Genomic DNA, 23,605 nt, shown 5'->3' on the forward strand with positions numbered 1-23,605 from the left:
TGTGCCAGGGGCAGTGAGAGGGGCAGGGGACATAAAGATGAGCAAGTCATTCTCTCTGTCCTCGAAGAACTCAGTCTAGTTAGAAAGCCAATTATTTAACCAGGTTATTAGAATACAAACTAAGAGCTATGATAGAGACACAAGTAAAAGTCTGGGGAATAAAGAGAAGGAAGAACTAACTGAGCCTGGGACACCAGGAGATGCTTCATGGAGGAAGCGGCAACTGAGCTGGGTCTGGGAGAAGGAGGAGTTTGGCAAAGAAAGAAGGCATTGTGGACGGGGGAACGCTGGTGCGCAGAGACAGGGTGCTCAGCAGCGGTGGGGAAGGCGGGACAGCAGGAGTGCAGGTGCAGGGGTGGGAGCGGGGGAGAGGGAAAAGACGGGGACCAGGCTGGTGTGGGGAGCTGGGCCAGAGGCAGAAGGGCCTCTGCCATGCTCCGCAGTCCAGGCATCACCCTGCCAGCAGTGAGGGCTGGGGGCTGTGAGCAGGTGCGGGACCTCACAAAACTGACTCTTTAGAAATGATGGCCATGAGCCACAACAGAGGAGCCAGGCTGGACAGGGGAGGGAGCAGAGCCCACCCAGGAGGTGGCTACAGAGGTCCAGGCAAGAGATAATGGAAACTCAAACTGAGACAGTCTCTCTGAGGACAGCAAAGGAGGGTCAAACTCAGGAGATATTCTTAAAGGCCAAGGAAGAATCTGCTGGCCGTGGATATGGGGGATAAGGGAGAAGGGAGGGAAGGAAGCTTCAAAGCTGAAGAGCCTGGGTAGAAGGTGAGAGCGTGAACCAACGTAAGGAAGTAGGTGGGACAGCTGCGGGGTGGGGTGGGGTGGGGCGGGGGTGGGAGGAGGTCAGGAGTCCAGCTGGGGCGTGGTGAGTCTGGGGTGTTTGTGGACTTCTAGGGGAGATGCCCGGGAGACATCTGCTGCCCACTGCACTTACAGCATGCTGGGACGCCACAGTTCTTCAAAGTCTGATTTCTCTTCAGCTTTTAAGAGTCTTTGGTTTCAGGGTTCCTGTCTAATCACTGCACAGCTCTCTACCTCATTCTGCCAAAGAGGGGACATAGTAGAATCAAGATCTGAAGCCACTGGGAACAAAGACACTACGTTCGAATGAATCAATCTCTAAGCACATGAACTGGCTGTGAGTTTGTCCTCATAGCAAGTGGGACCATCACCACCTTTATGCCACCATCGTCCTGGCTCATGGTGGGCAGCCATCCCTTGCGCTCCCCTTTATTATAACGAAGAGAACAGTCTCAAGGAACTCTCAAAGTGAAGGCTGATCAAAAAATATGTGCTCGGGATATACAATTCTTGAAATATCCTTACATCACAGGTAAAAGTTTTCACTCTGTTTTCCCTAGGGAAATCCAAAATGTCTGCTATATCTACCAGATTGGACAGTTGTGACATTTGTCACGTAATATTGCCTAAATAATTTCTAATGTATTACATCATAAAGTAAATAAGCACACCACCCACTTAATTAATTTCTAAATTGCTTTTGACCCGAAGAGACCAGCTTTAGGATATAAAGATAGCTCCAGTTCATTGGTCCATTTAATACATTGTCTCTACAGTTAACAAGAGAAATAAAGATATCTAAACTAAGTTCATTAATTTAATGAAGGCATGTCACCACTGACTCAGTTTTCCAATCTGTGTAACTGGGACACCCTCTGCTCCTTCTATACTTCATGGGGATGCCGCTGGGATGAATGAGACAATACGTAAACACTCTGACCTCCTCGGACAGCAGATCTATAAAAATGCAAAGAAAAAGTTCCCAGCTATTACACACGTTGATGCTGTATTTATGAGCACAGTGAAGAGGAGAAAGCACCAAATAATTTGGCGAGACTGGTTCACTGAGGGGCTTCTACTGCTCGTGGGACGGAAGTACTATGTCTAGGTTCTCATCACATGGATTTGGAATAAACCAAACCGAATCTCAGCCCTTGTTCACTGTGTAGTTAACATCTCTGTTACAGCTCTTTTCTGAAAAATTCTCATTTCAAAGTAACACAAAGAGCCCTCCCTGCCCACGTTCTTAAACACGGCTTTAGAGTCCACGGTGAAAGCCTCTGTTTGCATTTGTTTACTTTAAAAAGTATTTTTTAACCTCTCAGTACTGGTTGTTGGTATTTTTTTTTTGCATTTCAAATCTTGTTCTCCTCCATGAGATATTCAAGGCATAGACTTCGAATCTAGTACTGTGATCTGAATTTTCTAATTTAAGGCAACTGAGAGAAGGTGAGAGGAAGAGGGGGCAGATACAAAATAAGCTGCCCTTGATCTTAGCCAAAAGGCCAAGAAGTGATGGAAAAGCCCATCTGCAGTTGCTCAAAGCACATTCTAAATACCCGCTCTCCACACCTGCGGCTGCCGGTCTGAACCCCAGGGAGGGCGAGAAGAGTCTCTGTGCACAGCACCTTCCACATACTCGCAGGAAGGACAGTATGAAAGGAAACCTGCAGTTCCCTCTGGGTTGGGTTTTAGTGGATGGGAGTTATCTTTTTAGAGTCACGAAACTGAGAATAAATGAAATGTTCACATGTAACCAAATCTGTAATAACTGAGACCTGATCCGTGCTCACAGCTCCTTCACACACATTATTTTATTGAATCCTTGCAACCCCTTCAAGAGGCGGGGAGGGGAGCAGACTCATCTCTACGTGACAGATGGAGAAGGAGGGGTTGAAAAGCTTAAGTCACTTGGCTGGTAGTTGAGTTTGCAGGATTCAGAGCGGAAGCTCAAGCCAAGGCCTTCTGAGTCCAAATCCAAGGCTCTGTCCTGGAAATTCATTTATTCCCCCTAGTACTTAGTGACAGGCACTGCCCATAACACTGAGGATTTACAACAGAGGCCTTTTTGAAGGTAAACTGTCCCTACGCTCCAAGAGTGTGTGCACAATCCTCGTAACTACTTTCCACAATAAAATGCATGTTCTTTCAACCAGAGCACCCTTCCCTGCCATGCACTATTGAAACTCTTCACAGCTTTCAAAGTTCAGGTGAAGAATAACCTGTCTGGGAAGACTCTCTTGACCCCCGAGTCAGCATGAAGTGTTTTCCGCCCTGCAGAGGCTGACTCTCAGGCCAGCCGGTTTTCGACCAGATGAGGACGGGTCCTGCACTAGAGCGCCTACCCTGTGCGGGCCATGGGCACCGAGGACGTCACCTTGAGGACCAGAGTTCCACTCTCTGCTCCCAGCCGGGTGTCTACCCCACGGCAAGGCTGCTGCACAATAGGTCCCGAGCACACTCGGGGCCGGACCAAGGGCAGGAGGCAGGGACAGGCTGGAGGTGACACTGCCACCCCACATGTCAGTCGGCTTGGACGACATCTTTCCTGTTTCCTTCAACTCCTTCCCCGCTAATAGCGGCGCCCAAGCGGCAGCAGCAACGTGCCTGTCAGAGAGCTGTCTCCAGACCTGCTCCTGCCGCCCCAGAGGCCCGATCAGGTCTCCAGCTCCGACCCCGGGGCGCTGCCAACATCTCCCCGTGGCCCTCTGCCCCTAACCTCCCCAGTCACTGGCATGTCAGAATCCACTTCCGACACGGCAGATTCGCTCTCAGTGACACACTTTCCCCCAGATCTAGAGTTTGCAGCTCCTCTGGGCCTACAAATTAAAGTCAAGATGCTCAGCATAGCACTCTAGGCATTTCAGGGCCTCCCCTCGGCCCACTTGCCACCTCATCTCCCTTACACTTAAACCCGACTATTTGCTACACCACAAACCGGTTGTATCTCCATGTTCTATACCAGTGCTCACGCTTTTCCTCTCTGCACGAAGTAGCTTGCTGCCCCCAAGCCACTCCACCTGCAAGGCCCAGGACAAGATCCACTTGCTCTCTGGAACCTTCTCTAACGCCGCAGTTTAAGTGAATCTTTCTTATCTCTGTTGCCAAAGCACTTTGTTCATGTTACTTTTTTTTAGTGTATTTACCATATGATAAATTATATGTGGAAGAAAACTTTGTAAACTGTATCCTTTCTCAGTGTCAAGTGTGAAGAATTCTTTCTCCCTCTCACTAAGCCTTTATCCTTTCTCCACCTGCGCCTTCCTCCAAGTACCTCCTGCATAGTAGGAACTCAATCAGTATGTTGACTCCAACTCCTTCCTAAAATAAACCGATCAGATGAGATGTCATTTTAAAACACGCCAAACGAAACCCCACTAAGGTCCTCCCACCCGCGAGAGAAAAGCAGAATCATGATACTGTATGCACAATACACAACACTTTCACCTTCAGAAGTCCTCTGTGAAAGAAAGTTAGACCTTTGTATAGCATAGCTATAGGCTGGTTTTTGTTCAGTTCTAAGGACTGCTGAAAGTCTTCGTGGGCTGTTGCATAGTCCTACAAAAAGGAGAGCAGGGGGAGAAAAAGTAGTGTTCATTAGACATTCAGACATTTCTTACTTCTGACTGGTCGAGGAAAAAAAAAACAACCCAATTCATTCTGTGTCCTTTTTGGCTTTAAAGGGAACATTTCATATCTATCAATATCAGCTGAATTCTTACCCTGTTTTGTTGAAGTAGTTGATTTTCTTAGGAAATTGATGGGAAAAACCCCCAAAGGTTTAATTTAAATAGACTATCTCAACTACAAAAAGATTATTTGTAAAAAACAGTATTACAGTTATAATCTGTTAGAGAAACTTGACAAATTATTTTCTGGTACTAGCATCTTATTACACTGAATACTTGTCAAATAATTATGCCATAGGTCAACCTTAAAATGTGTTATGCTGAGATTTTTTCAAACCTATTTTCTTTGGCAACAGAAAATTGTTACTGGGCGCCTGGGTGGCTCAGTTGGTTAAGCGACTGCCTTCGGCTCAGGTCATGATCCTGGAGTCCCGGGATCGAGTCCCGCATTGGGCTCCCTGCTCGGCAGGGAGTCTGCTTCTCCCTCTGACCTTCCTCCCTCTCATGCTCTCTGTCTCTCATTCTCTCTCTCTCAAATAAATAAATAAAATCTTACAGAAAAAAAAAAGAAAATTGTTACTAAAATAATGTAAACCCACAAAAATAACTGTGGCAACCATAAATATCATTATAATGATAAACGATAACCTTGCCAGATCCAGGTCACTTACACAGAGAACCTACAGTCTGGGAAACCATATTTGTTCTGGTTCTGGCTCTTGGGTGTGATATCAGTTCAATAATCACATCGATAACACACATACCCATTTCCCTATGCTGACATTTGCAGAAAAAGCTGAAGTATAGTCAATGAACCAAATTTCTCTTCTCTCTCTCTCTTTCTTTTTTTCCCCCGAGTCTAGAATTAGTTAGTCCTGACAGCTCAAGCAAGAAAATGTGCTCTTGGTACTTAACATTTCTCTACTGGGTTCAATTTCAGCTAAAGGAAGTGCTTTTTTAACGGTCTTGTATCACAAACATATTATTATATAGCCCCCAAATCAAATCTATCAAATAGTAGCTTTCTGAAGTAAACGGAAAAGTGAACAAAAGGGAATGTGTCCAGGCAAAAACAACTCACCTCTGATATGAAGTATAGGGTCCCCCGGTGTCTGTACAGCCGTGCTGAGGGCTGAAGCTGGATAGCTTTGGTGAGATCATTCACTGCTTCATTAATTCGTCCCAGAGGGGACAGAATCTATAAACCCAAAAATGAAATTAGGGTAGAAATCTTCCAGTGATCAACCCCAAAACTGCCAACGTTTTTGACTTTTCAATTCCACTTTACCGCACTCCACTCACAAGATTACTTTCTTGGTGGACAAGGATCCCTGACCCCATATACTACATAGTGAGGTTCAAAGTCAACAGGCCAAGGGGCCGCTAGTCTTTGTCTAGCTGAGGGGGAGGCTGATGAACTATAACCACATCAATTGCTTTGTCACGGTTTCACGTTCTGGGTTACAACAGATGTTGCTTTTCTTGAAATGGGACCATTTTTTTTTCTCAACCTCTTTCAAAACAAAATTTAGTATTTCAAAGTTAATCTGAAAGATAACTTTGAACCATTAAAAATAGAGAAATTGTTGGACACAGATTAGAGTCCTCCATGGCCTTTAGCTATGTCCTCTGTGGGAGTAACTGCTGGCTGACAATCTCTAAGATTCCAGGTGTCTCATGAGCCCCTTTGTGTTAACTCTCAGCTCATCGGTCACGATCTACAGAGCAGAAGAACCTATGTCTGCAAGCTTGTTTGGAAAGCCCTTGTGATCCAGCAATGAGCTTGTGCAGGTGAAAATGACAACACAGAAGACAGTTCAGAATGCAAAAGTACACCAAAAAGACATAAGAAAATCCAAAATGGGTATCAGTACTCATGCAATCAAGCTCAAGCATTTCACCCTGAGCAAATGTCCTGAAATTAGGGTTAATTTTGTTCTCATGATATAGGTCATTTCCATCAGGTTCTACTATGTGGTTTCCTACTCCGCAGGAACTTAAAACCAGCAAAAGAGAGAGGATTCAGGCAGGCACATCACCAGTGGCAAGAATGGCAGCTCAGAAAAAGGAAAGAAATGAATTAAGGAATATATACCTGAGAATTCAAAATGCATAGCGGTCCGGGGTTATATTTTGGAAGGAAGAACATCCCTACCTAGTTTATTAACCCCTAGGTACATAATTGAATCATTACACCCCAGCACAATAATAATGACCTGAGTAACTAAAAAAGGTTAAATTGTGTTCATTAAATATAGACTATTTCAGCAAGTATGAAAGAGAAAGATCTCTCATTAAATAATTTCTGACATATATAAATGATATGCTATAATAAGCCAGAAAAATCAGTTTGCAGTGATATTATTGCCCAATAGGGCCAAAAAAGGGGAATATTACTATACATACATATATATATACACATATATATTTAAGATCATCAAAAATTACTTTTTGGATTACCAATATCATTTTTGGGTACACAACTAGCTTTTTATTAGATACACAAATCTTCTAAAGCTGCTAAATAAGTCTTCTTTCTATGTACACTTAAGTTCTTGCTTTAACATAACATTTTAACATCAGAGTAATGGAGGGAAAAAGCATCAGCACCCCCTCCCCAGAGCAGATATCACCAAATTGGCCACCAAATGCTCACCCTAGAAACCAACAAGGTTCTCGTGCAGTAACAAACAAATTACAGTCACTTAACCCTCATGGTTGCAATCCAAAATACACAAGTGATAATGAACTGTATCATTAAATGAGAAAAATTTTTATTCAGAAACCCAAATTCCCAATAAAACATAAAATTCCCTTTAAGAAACTGAACTATAATCTTAGAGACTATAATTTTGAGAATACAAACACCACAAATACAGTTTTTAAATTACTAAAACATTTAGTGTTTTCTTTACTTCTAAGTTTTCTCCCCCCAAAAAGGCGGGGGGGAGTCATTTTCCTTTAGTTGAACTATGAAATCCCATTATGTCAGATGATTAAAAGTTAAGTTTCCTCCAGATTGAATACATGAACAAATTCTAAAGCATTTAATATGGCTAAATGAACAGTAAAATGAAATCTGGGTAGTTTACTATTATATTATGCGAACGGTAAGATGAACACGTTTCATTTAAAAACATTAAAAGGAATGCGTCTCCACACACCATTCTCCACCTTGTCCCCCAAGACGTGGGCTCTGACTGGCTGTAGCCGCACCTGTTCCGCGAGGCCTCCGCAGACACGCCCACACCTGCCCCTGCCAGCCTCCCCCAGAGCCCCCCAGGCACGCCTTTCTGTTCCTGAAGAAGCACCTGCTCTTAGTGTCTCCTGACACAAATGTTACCTGGGATTTCCACCACGTTACCTCTGTCTCCACAAGTCCTAAGTTCCTTCAAGGCCTGGTTGTGGTCACCCTTACATGATCTACGTCTCTATGTAGGTAAGTACATCTCACAGATATATACGCGTACACACGCGCGCGCACACACACGCACATTCGCACACACATGCACGCGCGCACACACACATATGCGCACACTTTTAATGGTTATAAATTTCATTTTGACCATATTGTCAGAGTTTTGCTAAAGTATGTAATATATACAGTAAACATGATGTGTGATATATTTTTCAATGAACACTGACAGCAGTACATGTCATAACCACATATTTTAATACTAAATATTACTATTAAATGTTAAATCAGGAGTATCACTCAGCCCACAGTTTTCTAGTAATTTCAACCATGTTTAAAGGCATTCAGTACCTATGGAGGAAAACACAATAGGTATCAGGGAGCTTTAAAATTTACAAGTAATGAGATAATAGGAAAAAAAAGTCCAGTAATGACAGAGGGAGTAAGAAAACCACACTCACTTCTGCTCGCTGTTCAAATACCTCTGGACGATCTGGTTCCAAGGTAATTACTCGGCTCAGTTCGAACAGAGCAAGCTCAGCATTCTTAATGTCCTTGAAAAGGCATTAGCTCAGTATGAGATACACTGTTACGCAAAACCAGGTTGAACAGTTTTTCTGAAAAAACTAATAATTTAGTAATGATGTAACTATGTATTTAGAAATAAATATGAACCTCGCTTCTCTACAAAAGATCTGCTGGTTTAAATAAGTTATAATTATTTAACTCACTCAAGTCTACCTGCCCATCAACAGCCCCTTAGACCTGGCTACATATCACCAGTTCCACTGATGGTAGGACATTTTCTAAATTTAACCCATTTAAATACCGAATCAATGAATTCCGAGGGATGAGGATGTGGACGGACACCAGCATGGAGAATGATGCTGGCCAGCGGCAGTGTGGGGACAGCAAGGGGCCGAGTCAGTGTCAGTCAGAACTCCTAAGCCCACACACCTACACCTTAGCAAGTCTAGGTAAGTTCTCTTTAAAATCCGCATGTTATTCTTATATTAAAAATATGAGCATGTTATTGTTACATTAAAAACACATTAAAGAAACAAGCAAATTTCATGTCGAGATAAAATATTAGAGATGAGAATTAGGAAGAAGCTTATCTCTGACCTTCACCAGGGCAACCTCTGTCATTTACTGATGCTCTCACGTAACACTGTTTCCTTCCTAACACCTCTGTCATCCCCAAATCTGAGCTTGTTCTCAGTCCTCTATGTCTCAGAAGTATACAAATAGTATATAAATTTCTCCAATAGGCCAGCACCCGATTAGTACAATTTTTTAAATTGGCAAAGACACAAAAGTGATGTTTCTCCCTTAATCATCATTTTATTTGAATATTTCTAATATACAATAAGACAACAGAAAAGTTCATGTAAAATGTTCTAGACTGAAAATATGGAGATCTGAATCTTAAACTATTTCATTATTTACTATATAATCTCAGGAAAATCTTCATTTTTATACCATGGTGCCTTCATTGAGTAAAATGTATTTATTATATCGGGACACCTGGGTGGCTCAGTCAGTTACATGTCTACCTTCGGCTCAGGTCATGAACCCAGGGTCCTGGGATCGAGTCCTGCATCAGGCTCCCTACTCAGCGGGGAGTCTGCTTCTCCCTCTGCCCCTCCTCCCACTTGTGCTCTCTCTTTCTCAAGTAAATAAATAAAATCTTTTTAAAAATAAAATAAATTTACTATAACCTTCCCTCTGCATTCCCCAGAGAAATAAGGGGACTAGGGCTACAACAATATACTTATCTGGGGAAAATATATGATAACAAATAAAAATAAATTTTACCAAAAAAAAAAAAATCCTTGGGTTCTTCTATTCAATCTTTAAAAATTGTGAAAGAAACAAATTCTAAGTCTTACTGTGCTATGGATACCTAGACTCTGCTTTTACCAATGAATATTTCTTAGGAATTCAGTCAAGGTCTCATGCTTTCCTTGGTCTATGTCCAGCTCATCACCAAATAAAGTTTAGGCTGGCAAAGGCTGTCCTTTTGGAGTAGAAAGTGTGGTGAGATTGACTTCCAGAAGCCCTGGGTAGAGATTCCCAGTCCACCCCACCGTTCTTAGCCATGTGATCGTGAGTAAATTCTCTCCTTCCATTTTCGCATCTGGGAACTGGCGTGCTACCACTGCGTGTCCATCAGAGCTCAATGAACAGGGAGTGGTTCTGTCGGAACCCTGGTCCGGGTCAGGTCATGTAGGCACTATGGCAAGCAGAGCTATTCCATACTCACATGTAGTCCCTTCTTTCCATAGGCTATCCCTCGGCCATAAATTGCACTAACCAGATCAGGCTCCTCCTAGTCAGACCAAAACAGAAACACGTCAAAAACTATAAACAAAACAAAACAAAAAAATCAGTTTCTGCTTAAAGCACGTTAATGCCCCAAGTGACAAGCTCTACTTTATGCTAGCACCACACATACGTGGATACGTGCAATCCCCAACCAGAAGAGCCTGTGTTCTTGAAGCTCGTTTGCATGAGACACATAGTAAGAGTTTTGCATTAAAAAAATAATAAAGAGAACCAACATTAGGGAGCCCTGTGCTAGTTTCTGTCACATGGTCATCTCATTTGAAATGCAATCCTCTCAAAAACTCTATGACCAGCAGCATCCGCAATCGTGTCTCACAGGGGGAAATGGAGGCTCAGGGAAGTAAACGGTTAGGAGTGAAGCACTAGGTAGTGCCTCTTCCTGGTTTGTTCCCTTCACAGTCATGAAATAATCTGAAAAGGGAAGAACCTCTCAGTGCCAGCCCCATCGAGCAACAAGAAATGAGTCCACTCCACAGTCTGCTGGGGTTAATGCAGTCCTTTATACTATGTGTCCGAATAGGAACCAGACCCTTTCTGCAAGCTGCCCCAGATGGACTAGATGAAGCCGCCCTTGGGCCCAAGGACGGGGGTCCGCTGCCCCACCATCACCTCCCCAAACAGGTGGTATGAATCGTCCCACCTCGTGAGGGAAATGCCTCTCTTCTACATTTAGCCTCTGCAATTTCTACCACTTCTCTGAATCCTTCCCCTACACTTAAGAAGAGAAAACAGCCTCTGGCTATATGTTTGGGGGTGAAACTCTTGACACTGCTAAAGAATCTAACAGAACGGGGCACCTGGGTGGCTCAGTCAGTTAAGCGTCTGCCTTCAGCTCAGGTCGTGATCCCAGGGTCCTGGGACTGAGTCCCATATCGGGCTCCCTGCTCAGCGGGGAGTCTGCTTCATCCTCTCCCTCTGTTCCAACCCCTGCTCGTTCTCTCTCGCATGCGTGCGCAAAAATAAATAACATTTTAAAAAAGAGAGAGAGAGAGAATCTAACAGAACAGTACCAGACAAGGCATTTTATAGACTAATCTACCGTTCAGTTTCAAATCTGAGAGGGAGTCTGCCCATATTATAAGAAAAAGACACATCAACCTCAACGATGAGTGAATGAGAAAGACTAAAGGAGAAGATGCCAAAAACTGGAGAACAAAAGACTAAACAGAATCCAGTACACCTGGATCAAGCAGCAAACTGATGCATCACTGGCCCCAGCCCAGCCATCAGACCAGCCCAAGGTGTACAAAAATTGGAAAAATTCAAGTAAGCAATTCCACATCTCTAACTTCCCTTGAAAAATCAAAACATGCGGGTGCCTGGGTGGCTCAGTCGTTAAGCGTCTGCCTTCAGCTCAGGTCATGATCCCAGGGTCCTGGGATCGAGCCCCGCATCATCGGGCTCCCTGCTCAGCGGGGAGTCTGCTTCTCCCTCTCTCTCTCCCTGCCGCTCCCCCTGCTTGCTCTCTCTTTGTCAAATAAATAAAATCTTTCTAAAAAATCAAAAAATGCAACAAAGATAAGCCTACATTTTTGCATTCTTACATGAAAAAAAAAAAAAACTAGAGCTAAGTACTGGCCACCTCTTTAGACGAGGGGTGTATATTCATCAGTTTACCGGAAGCCCACCCATCACCTCTAGGTCACGGCAATGCACTGTGCTCATTTAAGTCACTTCCCTGGCTCCACACAGTTCTGTTTGGAGTTGTGATTTATAACTTACACATGACTGGCATGAAAGGCTCCACGCTATTCGCTAAATGACAAAAAAGTTAATAGAACTACAAAGGAATGGCAATTACTTTTATTTATAAAATGTAATTAAATATAAATATTTATATATAATTGTGTGGGTCAGTATGTACACAGAAGAAAGCGCACCAAAATACTAACAGTAATTTTCTGTTGGGAGTGAGATTACTAGATATGTTCCCATTGTACTTACTACACTGCTGTATTCCTTTTCATGGCTTAAAATAAATGTGTATACATTTGTAGTCAGAAAAAAGATGTTTTAAGTAATATGCATTATAGAAAAGAAATTTTTAGTATAAATAAGAAACTTTATTCAAATAAGTAGTTGGAATATTTATTATAAATTATGGAAAATTTAGAAAATGAAGAAAAGCACAAAAAAGAAAGTAAAGGGCACCCTATCACCCTGCCATGCGGAGATAACAGTTTAAACATTTAAATATCCGTCCTGGCTTGAAAAAAAAAAAAAAGGCAGAGCAAGTCATTTGGAGGGGGAGGGATACAGGTACAGAGGGAGAGGAGGAGCAGGAAAAACAGTGACCCGATGAAGAAATAAAGTGAAGACTGACTTCATGTGTTTCCATAGCCAATAGCACCTGCCAGGACACAGAAGAGTCCACAGAACAGCCCCTCATCCAGGCTGGGGCAGGGGGCAGGGAGCCCACACGGCTCTTCCCCTGTGAGGACATTCTCCAGTGAGAGGAACACCTATTCTGATTTTTAACATCTCCAAATAGACTACCTAAGAAGCTTTCCTCCTAAAACTGAAAAAAAAAAAAAATTATGATGACCAAGGGGTAAATCGGAAAAAGGTGTACTTCAATAACTAGTTCTACTGAAGTGGCATCCCCATACACCCTGTGGCCAGGGCCAGCCACCTGGGGGGTCATCCTCATCTCCCCACCAACACGCCTACTCAGGAAATCCCAGCAGTCTCACCTCCTGAATACACGGTCCGCCTCCCGCTTCCCCCCCCCCCCCCCCGCCCCCCGGCCACCCAGTGCACCAGCCACTGCCCTGTTGGACACCTCCCCCGCTCACTTACAGTACTGCAACCGACTTAACCACATTCCTGTTCCTCCCATCTAGTCTGCAACCCACACTAACAGTTACCTAACAACGACATCTGATCATGTCACTCTGGCTGAAATTATTCCTTGGCTCTGCAACACCTCCCACAGCCCCATTCAAACACATTTTTACTCTAACCCATGGTAAAATGCACTTTACGTTCTAACCCAGTACACACATACATACGTACATAACATGCCCGCACACACACACATATACGCATCAGAAATAAAAGTTGCACTAAGTCAAACCTAGTCTTACTATTTACAATGCAACCTATTTTCCATTCTAGTGTATTTCACTTTTTTCTTCAGGTCGCCTGGGTGGCTCAGTCATTAAGCGTCTGCCTTCGGCTCAGGTCATGATCCCAGGGTCCTGGGATCGAGCCCCCCCTCGGGTTCCCTGCTCTGTGGGAAGCCTGCTTCTCCCTCTCCCACTCCCCCTGCTTGTGTTCCCTCTCTCACTGTGTCTCTCTGTCAAATAAATAAACAAAATCTTAAAAAAAAAAGTGCTAGTCTTCACTTGCCAATCAATTTCAGTCCCTACTAAAAGGGTGCAACTCACAAATGGAAAAACAATGAGGTAACATCTAAATGCTTTTGTAGAAAATATTGATCATTTTCCTGCCTTATTGTTGAAGTCTCATCTCCTTCCACTTTCCACCCACAATTCATACTCCAGAAATCAGCACTACTTCAGTTCTCTAGACACAATATGCTCTCCCAAGTTCAGGGCATTGCAAATGCTAGCGCACCTTCCTGGAACGCCCACCCACTGCCTCAGCTCAGACACTACCTCTCCTCTGACTCCTTCCAGACTCCCCTGGAAAATAAATAGGCCTCGGTTCCTACTATATGTTGTATGGACATTAGTCACTCAGTCAACAAATATTTACTTAAGGCCCGCTATTAGCCGTGTCCGGTTCCATGTGCTAGAAATACCGTAGTAAGCAAAAACAAGACAGAAGGCAAGACTCTTGCCTTCTTGGAGCATAGCCAAAGAATCACAAATATAAATGTAAAGTTACATCTTCAGTAAGTGCTATAATAGTAAATGGTGCTTCTTGGAAAATGCATAAAGATTAGACACAGTTAGGAAGGTTTCCCTGAGGAAGGAGTACCTGGGCTGAACTGTGTCAGGGGGTGAGGGAATGTGAGAGCAGCTGGTCCAGGCAGAGGAGGCCTCAAGGCAAGCAGGGAGTATAGCATCTGCTCCAAGATAAGGCTGCAGAGGTAGGCAGGGACCTTAGTAAGGATTTTAATCTTTAACTTAAAAGCAACAGCAAAGTATGTGTGTGTTTAAAGTGCACATGTATGGATGGCGTGCATGTGTGCGTGGAGGGTATGAAGTGATAAGCCAGGAAACCATGGACGTGCCAGTCATCTGGCAGATAATAGTGGCTTGGCTGTGGTTTGAACAGAGCCAGGAACAGCAGAGGGACGCCAGAGGTACTTGGGAGGTATCCAGATAGAGTCGGTGCTGAAGGAAGCAGCGCACAGATGTGTGCAGCAGGTGGACTCGTGTCATCCCGCGGAGAGGGTGCCATCCACTGATCTGGACAACACTGGAACACGACTAGGGATCCTTTCTCAGTTATGGGTCGGGGTATGTGGAGGGATCCGGGGAGAGCATGCGGTCGAGTTGGAACCTCTTAATGGATATGATTCCATTAAAGTAATTCTCTCATTATTCATTATTTTGCATTTGCACATTTGTCACCCACGGGCACACAGTATCAAGGGAATGTCTTGTCATGTTTGGCTCTGTGGCCTCTAGCACAGTGCCTGACACCTAAGTCCTAATATATAACAGTTGTTAGTTAGCCACAAACACTGGCCATGTCCGCGGCAGCTGAGATCTCAACGCATGTTAAAGACTGTCAGATCGAGGGCGCCCGGGCGGCTCAGTTGGTTAAGCGACTGCCTTCGGCTCAGGTCATGATCCTGGAGTCCCGGGATCGAGTCCCACATCGGGCTCCCTGCTCAGCAGGGAGTCTGCTTCTCCCTCTGACCCTGCCCCTTCTCATGCTCTCTCTCTCTATCTCATTCTCTCTCTCAAATAAATAAATAAAATCTTTAAAAAAAAAAAAAAAAAAAGACTGTCAGATCGAGGTCAGCTCAGCCGGGCCTGTTCTTCTCATAGGGGAAGCAAGGGGACCACCTGGGCGGAAACAGTGGGGTAGTCATTGGTAAAAAGCCAGATCTGGGGTTCCGTACAGCAAAGCTGTATGACGGATGTGCCACAGGACTGGCTTCACGTGGGCATTTACGTGTGTTTATAGCAGTAAAAAATGTTAAACCTTTAAGAAACAGCCATTCAAAACTTTGCAATAGTTAAAATATCTGAACACTGACAACTTCCAGCATTTAGTCATCATCATTTTGGCTCTGAGGATTTTATACGCGGCCCCCACTGGCAGAGATCCTACCGTGGCCCTACCAGTGGCCTCCCCAGCCCTCCTCCCTCCGGATCCCCCATGTGGTCTCATCATGACCACAGCAGTGACTTTCCATTCTGCCAGTGACAGATAACAAGTCGTATCAATCAAGAAAAGAAATAAAATCTATTATTTAACAACAGTAATGATACATCCTTCTGTGCTGTTGAAAAAAAATTCTAAAAAGAAAGAATAAATTGAATACAGAAAACCTAAATAGGTGAATCTGTAAAGGATCATTGTGGTTGTTATCCCAGTTATAATCTAATATTAAGTGTTCCTAAATGTAAATGATGGATTTTATTACTTTTCTTGATTGATACAGCTTTATTATTTTATTTTATCCATCACCACCTTTGGATGTTAACAAGAAGTCAAAACTCTTTATAAAATGTCATAATGAATTATATTTTTAAATAAAAGCCAGTGTCTATTTCTAAAAGCAACTGGGCTCAGAATATTCATTTTTCAAAATATTTCTGAGTATGTAAGTCTAATAATATTTACATTTTATCAAGTGCTCAGAATTTTAAATGATTTAAATGCAAACTAGTATTTCAATCTTCTAATATTACTTACTTTATGCAAATGCAAAATCATGGTATAATAAGACAGTTACCTTACCGGAGTCATGTACACTTAGATGTCTCAATTCCCAAGACACTGATTTTTTACATCCAAAAAGGTGTAATTTACTATCCTCATTATACCATTTATATAGTGACTTTAAATTTTACAAATATTTATTTTTCCACCACCAAGGCTGGCTTTTTGATTAAAATTCAGAAGTCACTGAATCAAAGACTAAGTCAAAAAAGTCACCGCACGGCAATGTAATGAGGATTCAGTTCTGCCCAAGTGGCAGACCCACGTACCTAATTCCAAGAAGGATGTTTACAAATCATATGGAGAGGCAGGTTTCACATTTTGTCTGCTAACGTAAAATAAGAAACAAACATTTTTATGAATTCAGTTCTCCCTGAATCAGATGAGCTCAAGGTCACACAATTAGTAACAAAGGTCTCATTCGATTTTTGCTGCACTTATGTTACTGAGCCGTGCATGGGGACCAAAGAAGCATGGCAGCCGGCGAATGGTTCCGCTTTCCCAGAGCACTGTCAATCGCACTGACGCAGGAGGAACGCGTGTGCACAGACAACACGAATGCACAAGCTTTTAAATCAAGAGTTTTCAATGCAGTCTGACAGATCTATTAAGTTCTGAAACTGTGTTCAGTTAGAAACCCTGAGGAGCATTTTTTTTTTCCTTTATAGATGTACCAAATATCCCGTAGTTCAGTAACTACTCAAACACACAGCTCACAACAACAGAGACTGTGGAAATATCGTCTAAGTTTGCTCCTCGTGGTACAGCTAAGACAAAAGGAAGGTTTCAAAGCTTTATATCAAAAGGTCATTCTGGAATGTAAGTAGCCCTCATGCACAGATCCCAATGTCACATTAAACGATGTTATAAAAATGGTGACTCTGATACAATCCAAGCTCTCATGGTCCCATTTGTTTTCAGCTTCCTATGAATGGAACCAGAGTCCACACTCTGCTACCGCATACTGGAGTTCCCGGGCTGTCCAAAAGAAAAGTTTTGTCACGCGTTCGTGAATTCAGAAACCCTGAAAAGTCTGTGTGCCAGGAGCTGCCACCACAGAGTTGCTAGAGGTCGTTGGCTGGCTTACAGACGCAGAGTTTCTGCAGGTGTGGAGGGCCCTGCAAGGAACAGGTGGACACCCAGCAGCAGGCTCTGCGGCGATACTCAGGCCCGTCCTAGCATGAAGAAGAAAGGGCGGCGGGCCGGCATCTGTGCAGCAGGGCTGAGCAAACCCCCCTCCTGAACCCGGGCCATGCAAAAGCATTGCTGGGACAAAAACCAATGTCATTACCGCAAGAAACAGTTCCACTGCATTTGCCAGTAAAAGAAAAGGAAGAGCAGTTAGATTTAAAGGATCATGCTTTTAAAATACAATTTGAAGAGGCTGACTTCTGCAAATTCTGATTCATGATATGAAAAGAAGTTTTGGTCAACTGGGGAACAAGCACTAACTCTTCTTCGGATACTTGCTTGCTACCCCCTACTTGTGCAGTTTCTTGATGAGATTGGCTATCAAGAATTTGAAGAAAACAATGAAAAGCTCTTAAATAGGAATCATGTGCATCACTTTCAAATATAAAGCCTAATATGGAAAAGTTTCATCTGGAAAGGCAGGACTGAGTTTCTTATTAAAATTTTTGAACAGGGGCACCTGGGTAGCTCAGTCGGTTAAGCATCTGCCTTCGGCTCAGGTCATGATCCCAGGGTCCTCGGATCAAGCCCTTGCTCAGCAGGGAGTCTGCGTCTCCCTCTCCCTCTGCCCTTCCCCCTGCTCGTGCTTTCTCTTTCAAATAAATAAATAAAAATCTAAAAAATTAAAAAATTAAAAAAAAATTTTTTTAAAGAATGTTACCATTTTTTTAATCAATCTTTATATTCTGTATTTATCATAGTTATGTAACACGAAGAAAATGTGACAAATTTTCACCAAGCTCCATCTGGATGCCTCTAAATTTGCTCCTGTTTACTCCCGTGGGTCATGCAAACAGGATTTTCTACCTGTGTCATGATGTGGAAAAGGTTGGGAAGCACCAAAATAAAGGGAGAAAAGACAGAAATCACCAAGAAAAGCACCAGCAGGAAAGCCAAAGGCACTCTTGCTCCTTTATAAAAATACGTTATAAATGGTTGCCCAGTTCTGTCTTCTTTGGGCCAGGAGTATTTGAACTTCTGCTGCTCCCCATCCTCTGTTCCTGCCCCATCAACAGCCTGAATCAGCAGAAAAGGAGCCCCACCTTATAAACTGCACATTCTCAAAGAAAAATTTCTCACTTGAAAGCAACCCGTTGTACTGCAGATTGATGAACATGCTCTATCAAATTTCAATATTAAGACCTTTTCTTGGCACAAAGAGAAATTTTGACCTACTTTCTGAATGCAGTTGTGAGAGAAAGAAGTTTTACAATGATAAATGGACAACACGAGGGATAGTATAGAGCCATTAAAAGCATAAGATTAGAGAGAAATACTGAAAAACATTTACAGTATAAAATTCAGTGAAAAAGTAATACAAAATAGTAGACATATTCAGATTATAAAACACAAATGCATACTTTGAAAAGGTTGTAAGCAAAAAACTTCAAAAATGGTAGAGTGGCAGAATTAGGAAATTTTTTATTATTTAGAGTTCTTTCTTTAACATTGTTATATTGCCTTCAACTACAATGATAATATTTTTCAAAAAGTCGAATGCATTGATAATATATCCACAAACTCTCATTGTTTTCTGCTATTAGTTACCATAGATTAACCAACATTTCTCCCATAAATGTACCAAAATCTCCCTTTCAAACCAGGGCCAAGTGCTAATTGTGTGAAGTGCTGGCTTACCTTTTTAAATACTGCAATGCCTACCAGAAAGGCAATCTGTAAAACTACTAATAACCTACCCTTCACAGTCTAAACACCACTGAAGATTGTCATCCCATACGAGCACTCAAACACACAACTGTTCGGATCTGAGGACTTGAAAGTAATCACTAAAACGATCTCCATGATTTTTTTTGAGAATGAAGACAGAATTGTCAATATAATTAATTTTATGCTTAAAGAAAAAAAAAAAAAGTAGAGCAAGAATTTCAAAGTTAATATTTTAAAACAAAGTTTACCTGCTGGATTGGGAATTATCTGTTTGTTCTATGAATAGGAATATGCTAGAATGGTGCTTTGAGGAGCTAAAATTAACAGAGCACTCACTATGCCAGGCACTGGGTACTAAGGACTTCCTAGAATATTTCATTTAAACCTAACAAGAATAATTTTGGAGGTTATGGTTATTATCTCCAGGAGCCAGGAAATAAAATAACTTGTTAGCAAGCCTCAAAGGGGATTAGAACATGGGTATCTTCAACTCTAAAGACCACATTTCTTCACTGTAGTCTACTGCACAGCCACATAGACAACCTATCGATAATGGTCAGCACCACAAGAACACAGTTAAATAAAGATAAGGGTGGCTCAGTCGTTAAGCGTCTGCCTTTGGCTCAGGTCATGATCCCACGGTCCTGGGATCGAGCCCTGCATCGGGCTCCATGCTCCGCAGGAAGCCTGCTTCTCCCTCTCCCACTCCCCCTGCTTGTGTTCCCTCTCTCGCTGTTTCTCTCTCTGTCAAATAAATAAATAAAATCTTAAAAAAAAAAAAAAGATAAGGGATATAAGGCCAACAATGTTAGGCTGCATTACATGTCTCCCTTGCAACTCTTCGACGTTTGTTCAAGCCTTTTATCTTAACCAGATTTTAATGCAGCCATCAATCAGAAAAGGTTCACTACTTCCACTGAAGAGTCCCACAGTTACACTTTGCAGTGAGAAACAAATCCATGAGTGGAACCATGCAGATCAGCTCCAGCATGGAAAGTAAACATATGGACGTCCAAGAATTTCCAGCATCCACATCTTATGGGAGATAGCACGGTAAAGAGGAAAGTGAACTAAGCTAGTTTTTGTTTTTTTTCTTTTAAACTGCATTTGTGTCCCATGTCTTCCAGCTGATGGTGGGGAGACTGTGAGCAAATTGCTTTACCTCCTTTGATCTCATTTTCCTATTTAAAATAAAGTTAATACTGCAAAGATTAAATGAGAGCATTGTTTCAAGGCCTGCACCAAGAAAATGTTCAGTCGGGGCTGATTTCCTTTACCTTCTCATATGATCCTAAAAGCAATGTATTCTTGCAGTACTTTAGCTACACATAAGTCCATATTTTTGTCATGACTATCAACTTGAAATTTCATAATTAAAAGGAAAAATTACCTGAAGCATTGTCGAAAAATGTCTTATCGCTTCATCATAGAGTCCACTGCCAATCAACACATAAGCAATAGCTATGAAACAAAATACATAAATATTACAGGAAAGAATGAAGGATCTCTGAGCAGAATCAGTAACTAAATTCTTTGCTGAGTCCTAAGAGGCAACTCCAAGGACCAGAAGCAATTAAAGAAAACCTGGAAGTTAATAAGATGTACTTGAATTCTTCCACCACTCGGCACCTGCTATCAGTCTTCCAGTGCTCTCAAGATTTAAATTATTAAAGCCATCTATAAAACATCACCTACAAGAAGTAATTATCTGGGCGCCTGGGTGGCTCAGATGGTTAAGCGTCTGCCTTCGGCTCAGGTCATGATCCCAGGGTCCTGGGATCAAGTCCCGCTTCGGGCTCCCTGCTGAGCGGGGAGCCTGCTTCTCCCTCTGCCTCTCTCTCTCTCTCTGTCTCTTATGAATAAATAAAATCTTAAAAAAAAAAAAAAAAAAAGTAATTATCTTTTTCTAGGCCCATCACTCACTTTCAAATACAAATAACCTTTATGATGTTTCCTATCAATACATCAGAAGAGCTAGTAATGAGCCTGAATAAAGCCCACGTAACATGGCAATGTGATTTTACTGTGAAAGTTATGAGAAATACCCAAATAGCATCACAGATCTCAATCCCTGGGGGGTGCTGAACTTAACTGCCAGTTACCGAGTAAGAACAAAAGCAGAGGCTCAAATTAATACATACTAAGAGAATGTTTAATTCACACCAGCGCAACGCAACAGTGGTCTTTTTCCTACCTCTTCTGTTCAAAATACAGTCAAAACACTTCCCAATATATACACTAAAGATGAATACACAGTTTCTAATCAAATTGTGTCAGTAATTGGTATTTTGTAATAAGAGCCATGACAACCTTTTAATACACGGCAATATGTGGACTGAATTTTTTCACCTGTCCAAAATGCAATAAATTATTGATAGTCTAGATTGCATTTCATCTATATTACATTATTACATTATTGATAGTCTAGATTACATTTCATCTATAAAATTTGCCCTAACTCCCTAAATCCCCAAATATCCCTGAAAAAATTGTATTCCTCACTCAACACAATACTATTTTGATCACATTTCTTCGTAAGAAAGCTTTATCGCAATGCTCCAATCCTAGAACCTAAGAGGTGTTCAAGGAGACAGACAACTAAAACTTTTACTGGCGTGAAGAGCTGAAATTTGCTGAGAGTTAAAAGTAGTAAAAACATTCAATGCAGAAAGAGACTTAGAGTGTCCCCGTAACTAACCTGAGAAAAGTAAACTTCAAGAGCACTGAACGTCGTAATAAGACAACAGCTTTGGGGGCATTCTTCAAGATAAAGAGGGCTGTTTTTGTCATAATTTCTTTGAAAAGATAAATTAAGGTCAACCTCATATTTGAAATAATAAGAAGGGATACCATTCAGATGCATCAGATAACAAGATAAGCAGAGACACCTTTGGTGGGGGGCCAGGAATATTAGCAGTAAAAATAACAGTGACAGGTATGTGCGTGGCACTCTGTACACTTCCACGTACTAACTCATTTACTCCTTGATCACGATGAGACAGGTACAGTTATTATCCCCATTCAAAGACAAAGAGATGAAGCATAGTGCAGTTGAACAAACTGTCCGAAGACAGTGTGGGGTGAGACAAAGAACCCAGGCTGCCTGCTCTGGGACCCACCCTAACACACTCCCCTGAAATAAATCAAGGCTGTACCGAAACTGCTGTGTACTGGGCTGGACTGCAAAAATGGTTTGAATTCCTGGATGATTACATGAACAGGGATGGAAATGTAAACGCGTCCTTCTTTGAAGGCAGGAAGATGGCGACATATCAGAAAGCCAAGATCTGGGCTCGGTTCTGGCCCTGCCACCCACCAGCGGTGTGATCAGCCACTTCTCACTACTTCTGGGTCTTGCTTAGCAAGCCTGTAGAACATCTTCTAACATTCCTTTCAGATCTAATGTTTTAGAATTTCCTATCTCTCTCCCCATAACCAGTAAATATCTATTGAATGAGCAAATGAATAAGTGACCCATAAAAACGAATACAGTTTTAGGGGATAAATATTACTGTACTTAGGAACATGTTTAAATTGTTCTCCATGGCTAGGCTGAACTCCACTTAAATAAAATCAAATGCAGCTTTCAAATCTTTCTATCTAAAAGTAAACACTTTTTCGAGAAAAACCCAAAAGTATCCATTAAAAAAAAATCCAAATCTTGCAAAACTATAAATAACTATTAGGATCTAAATTTTGTTGTGGCAGTCCAAAGACATAGAGAAAACACTGGAATTCCCACAGAAATCATTACTATCCAGCAATTCCACATCTCCTGGCAACGCCTGTGTTGACAGAAGCTGCTCTTCCAAGGAAAAAATACTGTGATGTGAAGAATCCTAAGCCAGCTCAGGGCCTAGAGGTCTAGTAGGATTAGTCTTAGAGCACAGAACAGGCCTGGCACATCCTGGGCCCTTAATTCCTGACTTAATAAATGAATATGGGGCTGACCAGAACCCAAGGACCTCAGAAAAGACCAAATCTGATTTCTTAACAGGTAATTAATTCTCAAACCCTACTCAAAGAATATCACCAAAAAGTGATTAATACTTTCAAAATAGTCAGCTCTTAATTAGCTGCACTAACAGAGCAAAGGAGCCAATACAAGAAGTGCTCGGTTTTTTGTTTTTTGTTTTTTTAAGTAATCTCTAGGCCCAGTGTGGGGCTTGAACTCATGACCCCAAGATCAGGAGTCGCGAGATCTACCAACTAAATCAGCCAGGCGCCCCGAGGTATTCCATCTTAATATAAAATGCACATGGCCACAGAAAGGATAAAATAATTACATATAAATTAGATAGAAAAGAATTTCCGAAGGCGCTTCAGGCCACCAGGCACCAGGCAGGAGCATATGCTTCTGTGAAGTCTGTCCAGCTGCCCTGTTCAGGCCTGTGTTCAATTTTGTTTCCATTCCTTCAACAGCAAGCTGACTCGACAATGAGCATATCAGACCCTGGCTGAACCAGCCTATTTGAAAACAGGCCCCCAACAAACCAAACTGCAGGACCCCTCTACAGATCTGAATGAACTCAACCTTTCCACACCCACATTCTTAGACCCAACAAGAACTGATGGGCCTCACGGTAAAATCAACTTATACCTAGCTATTATATTACACAGAAGATTACAGTAGGTGTGAGTCTCCTCTGCTTTCACTTCTGTGTTGTTCCTAT

General features: G+C 42.2%; 1 protein-coding gene across 6 annotated transcripts in view; it reads right to left on the reverse strand.

The window, feature by feature from the left end:
* The window catches only part of TTC13 (tetratricopeptide repeat domain 13), a 91,543-nt gene that overhangs the window by 48,424 nt on the left and 19,514 nt on the right, over nt 1-23,605 (reverse strand). For 4 of the 6 annotated variants that reach the window (XM_032430276.1, XM_032430273.1, XM_032430272.1 and 1 more), the window contains exons 4-8: nt 20,323-20,393; nt 10,123-10,188; nt 8,318-8,410; nt 5,523-5,639; nt 4,260-4,370 (exon numbers count right to left, since the gene is read on the reverse strand). In XM_032430276.1, the coding sequence (XP_032286167.1) occupies nt 4,260-4,370; nt 5,523-5,639; nt 8,318-8,410; nt 10,123-10,188; nt 20,323-20,393 (458 nt within the window). The remainder of the gene's footprint in view (nt 1-4,259; nt 4,371-5,522; nt 5,640-8,317; nt 8,411-10,122; nt 10,189-20,322; nt 20,394-23,605) is intronic. The other 2 variants (XM_032430278.1, XM_032430277.1) reach the window with 1 other exon arrangement.

Source organism: Phoca vitulina, unplaced genomic scaffold, assembly GCF_004348235.1.
Source record: "Phoca vitulina isolate PV1807 unplaced genomic scaffold, GSC_HSeal_1.0 scaffold43, whole genome shotgun sequence".
In the NCBI taxonomy this organism is placed as follows: domain Eukaryota; kingdom Metazoa; phylum Chordata; class Mammalia; order Carnivora; family Phocidae; genus Phoca; species Phoca vitulina.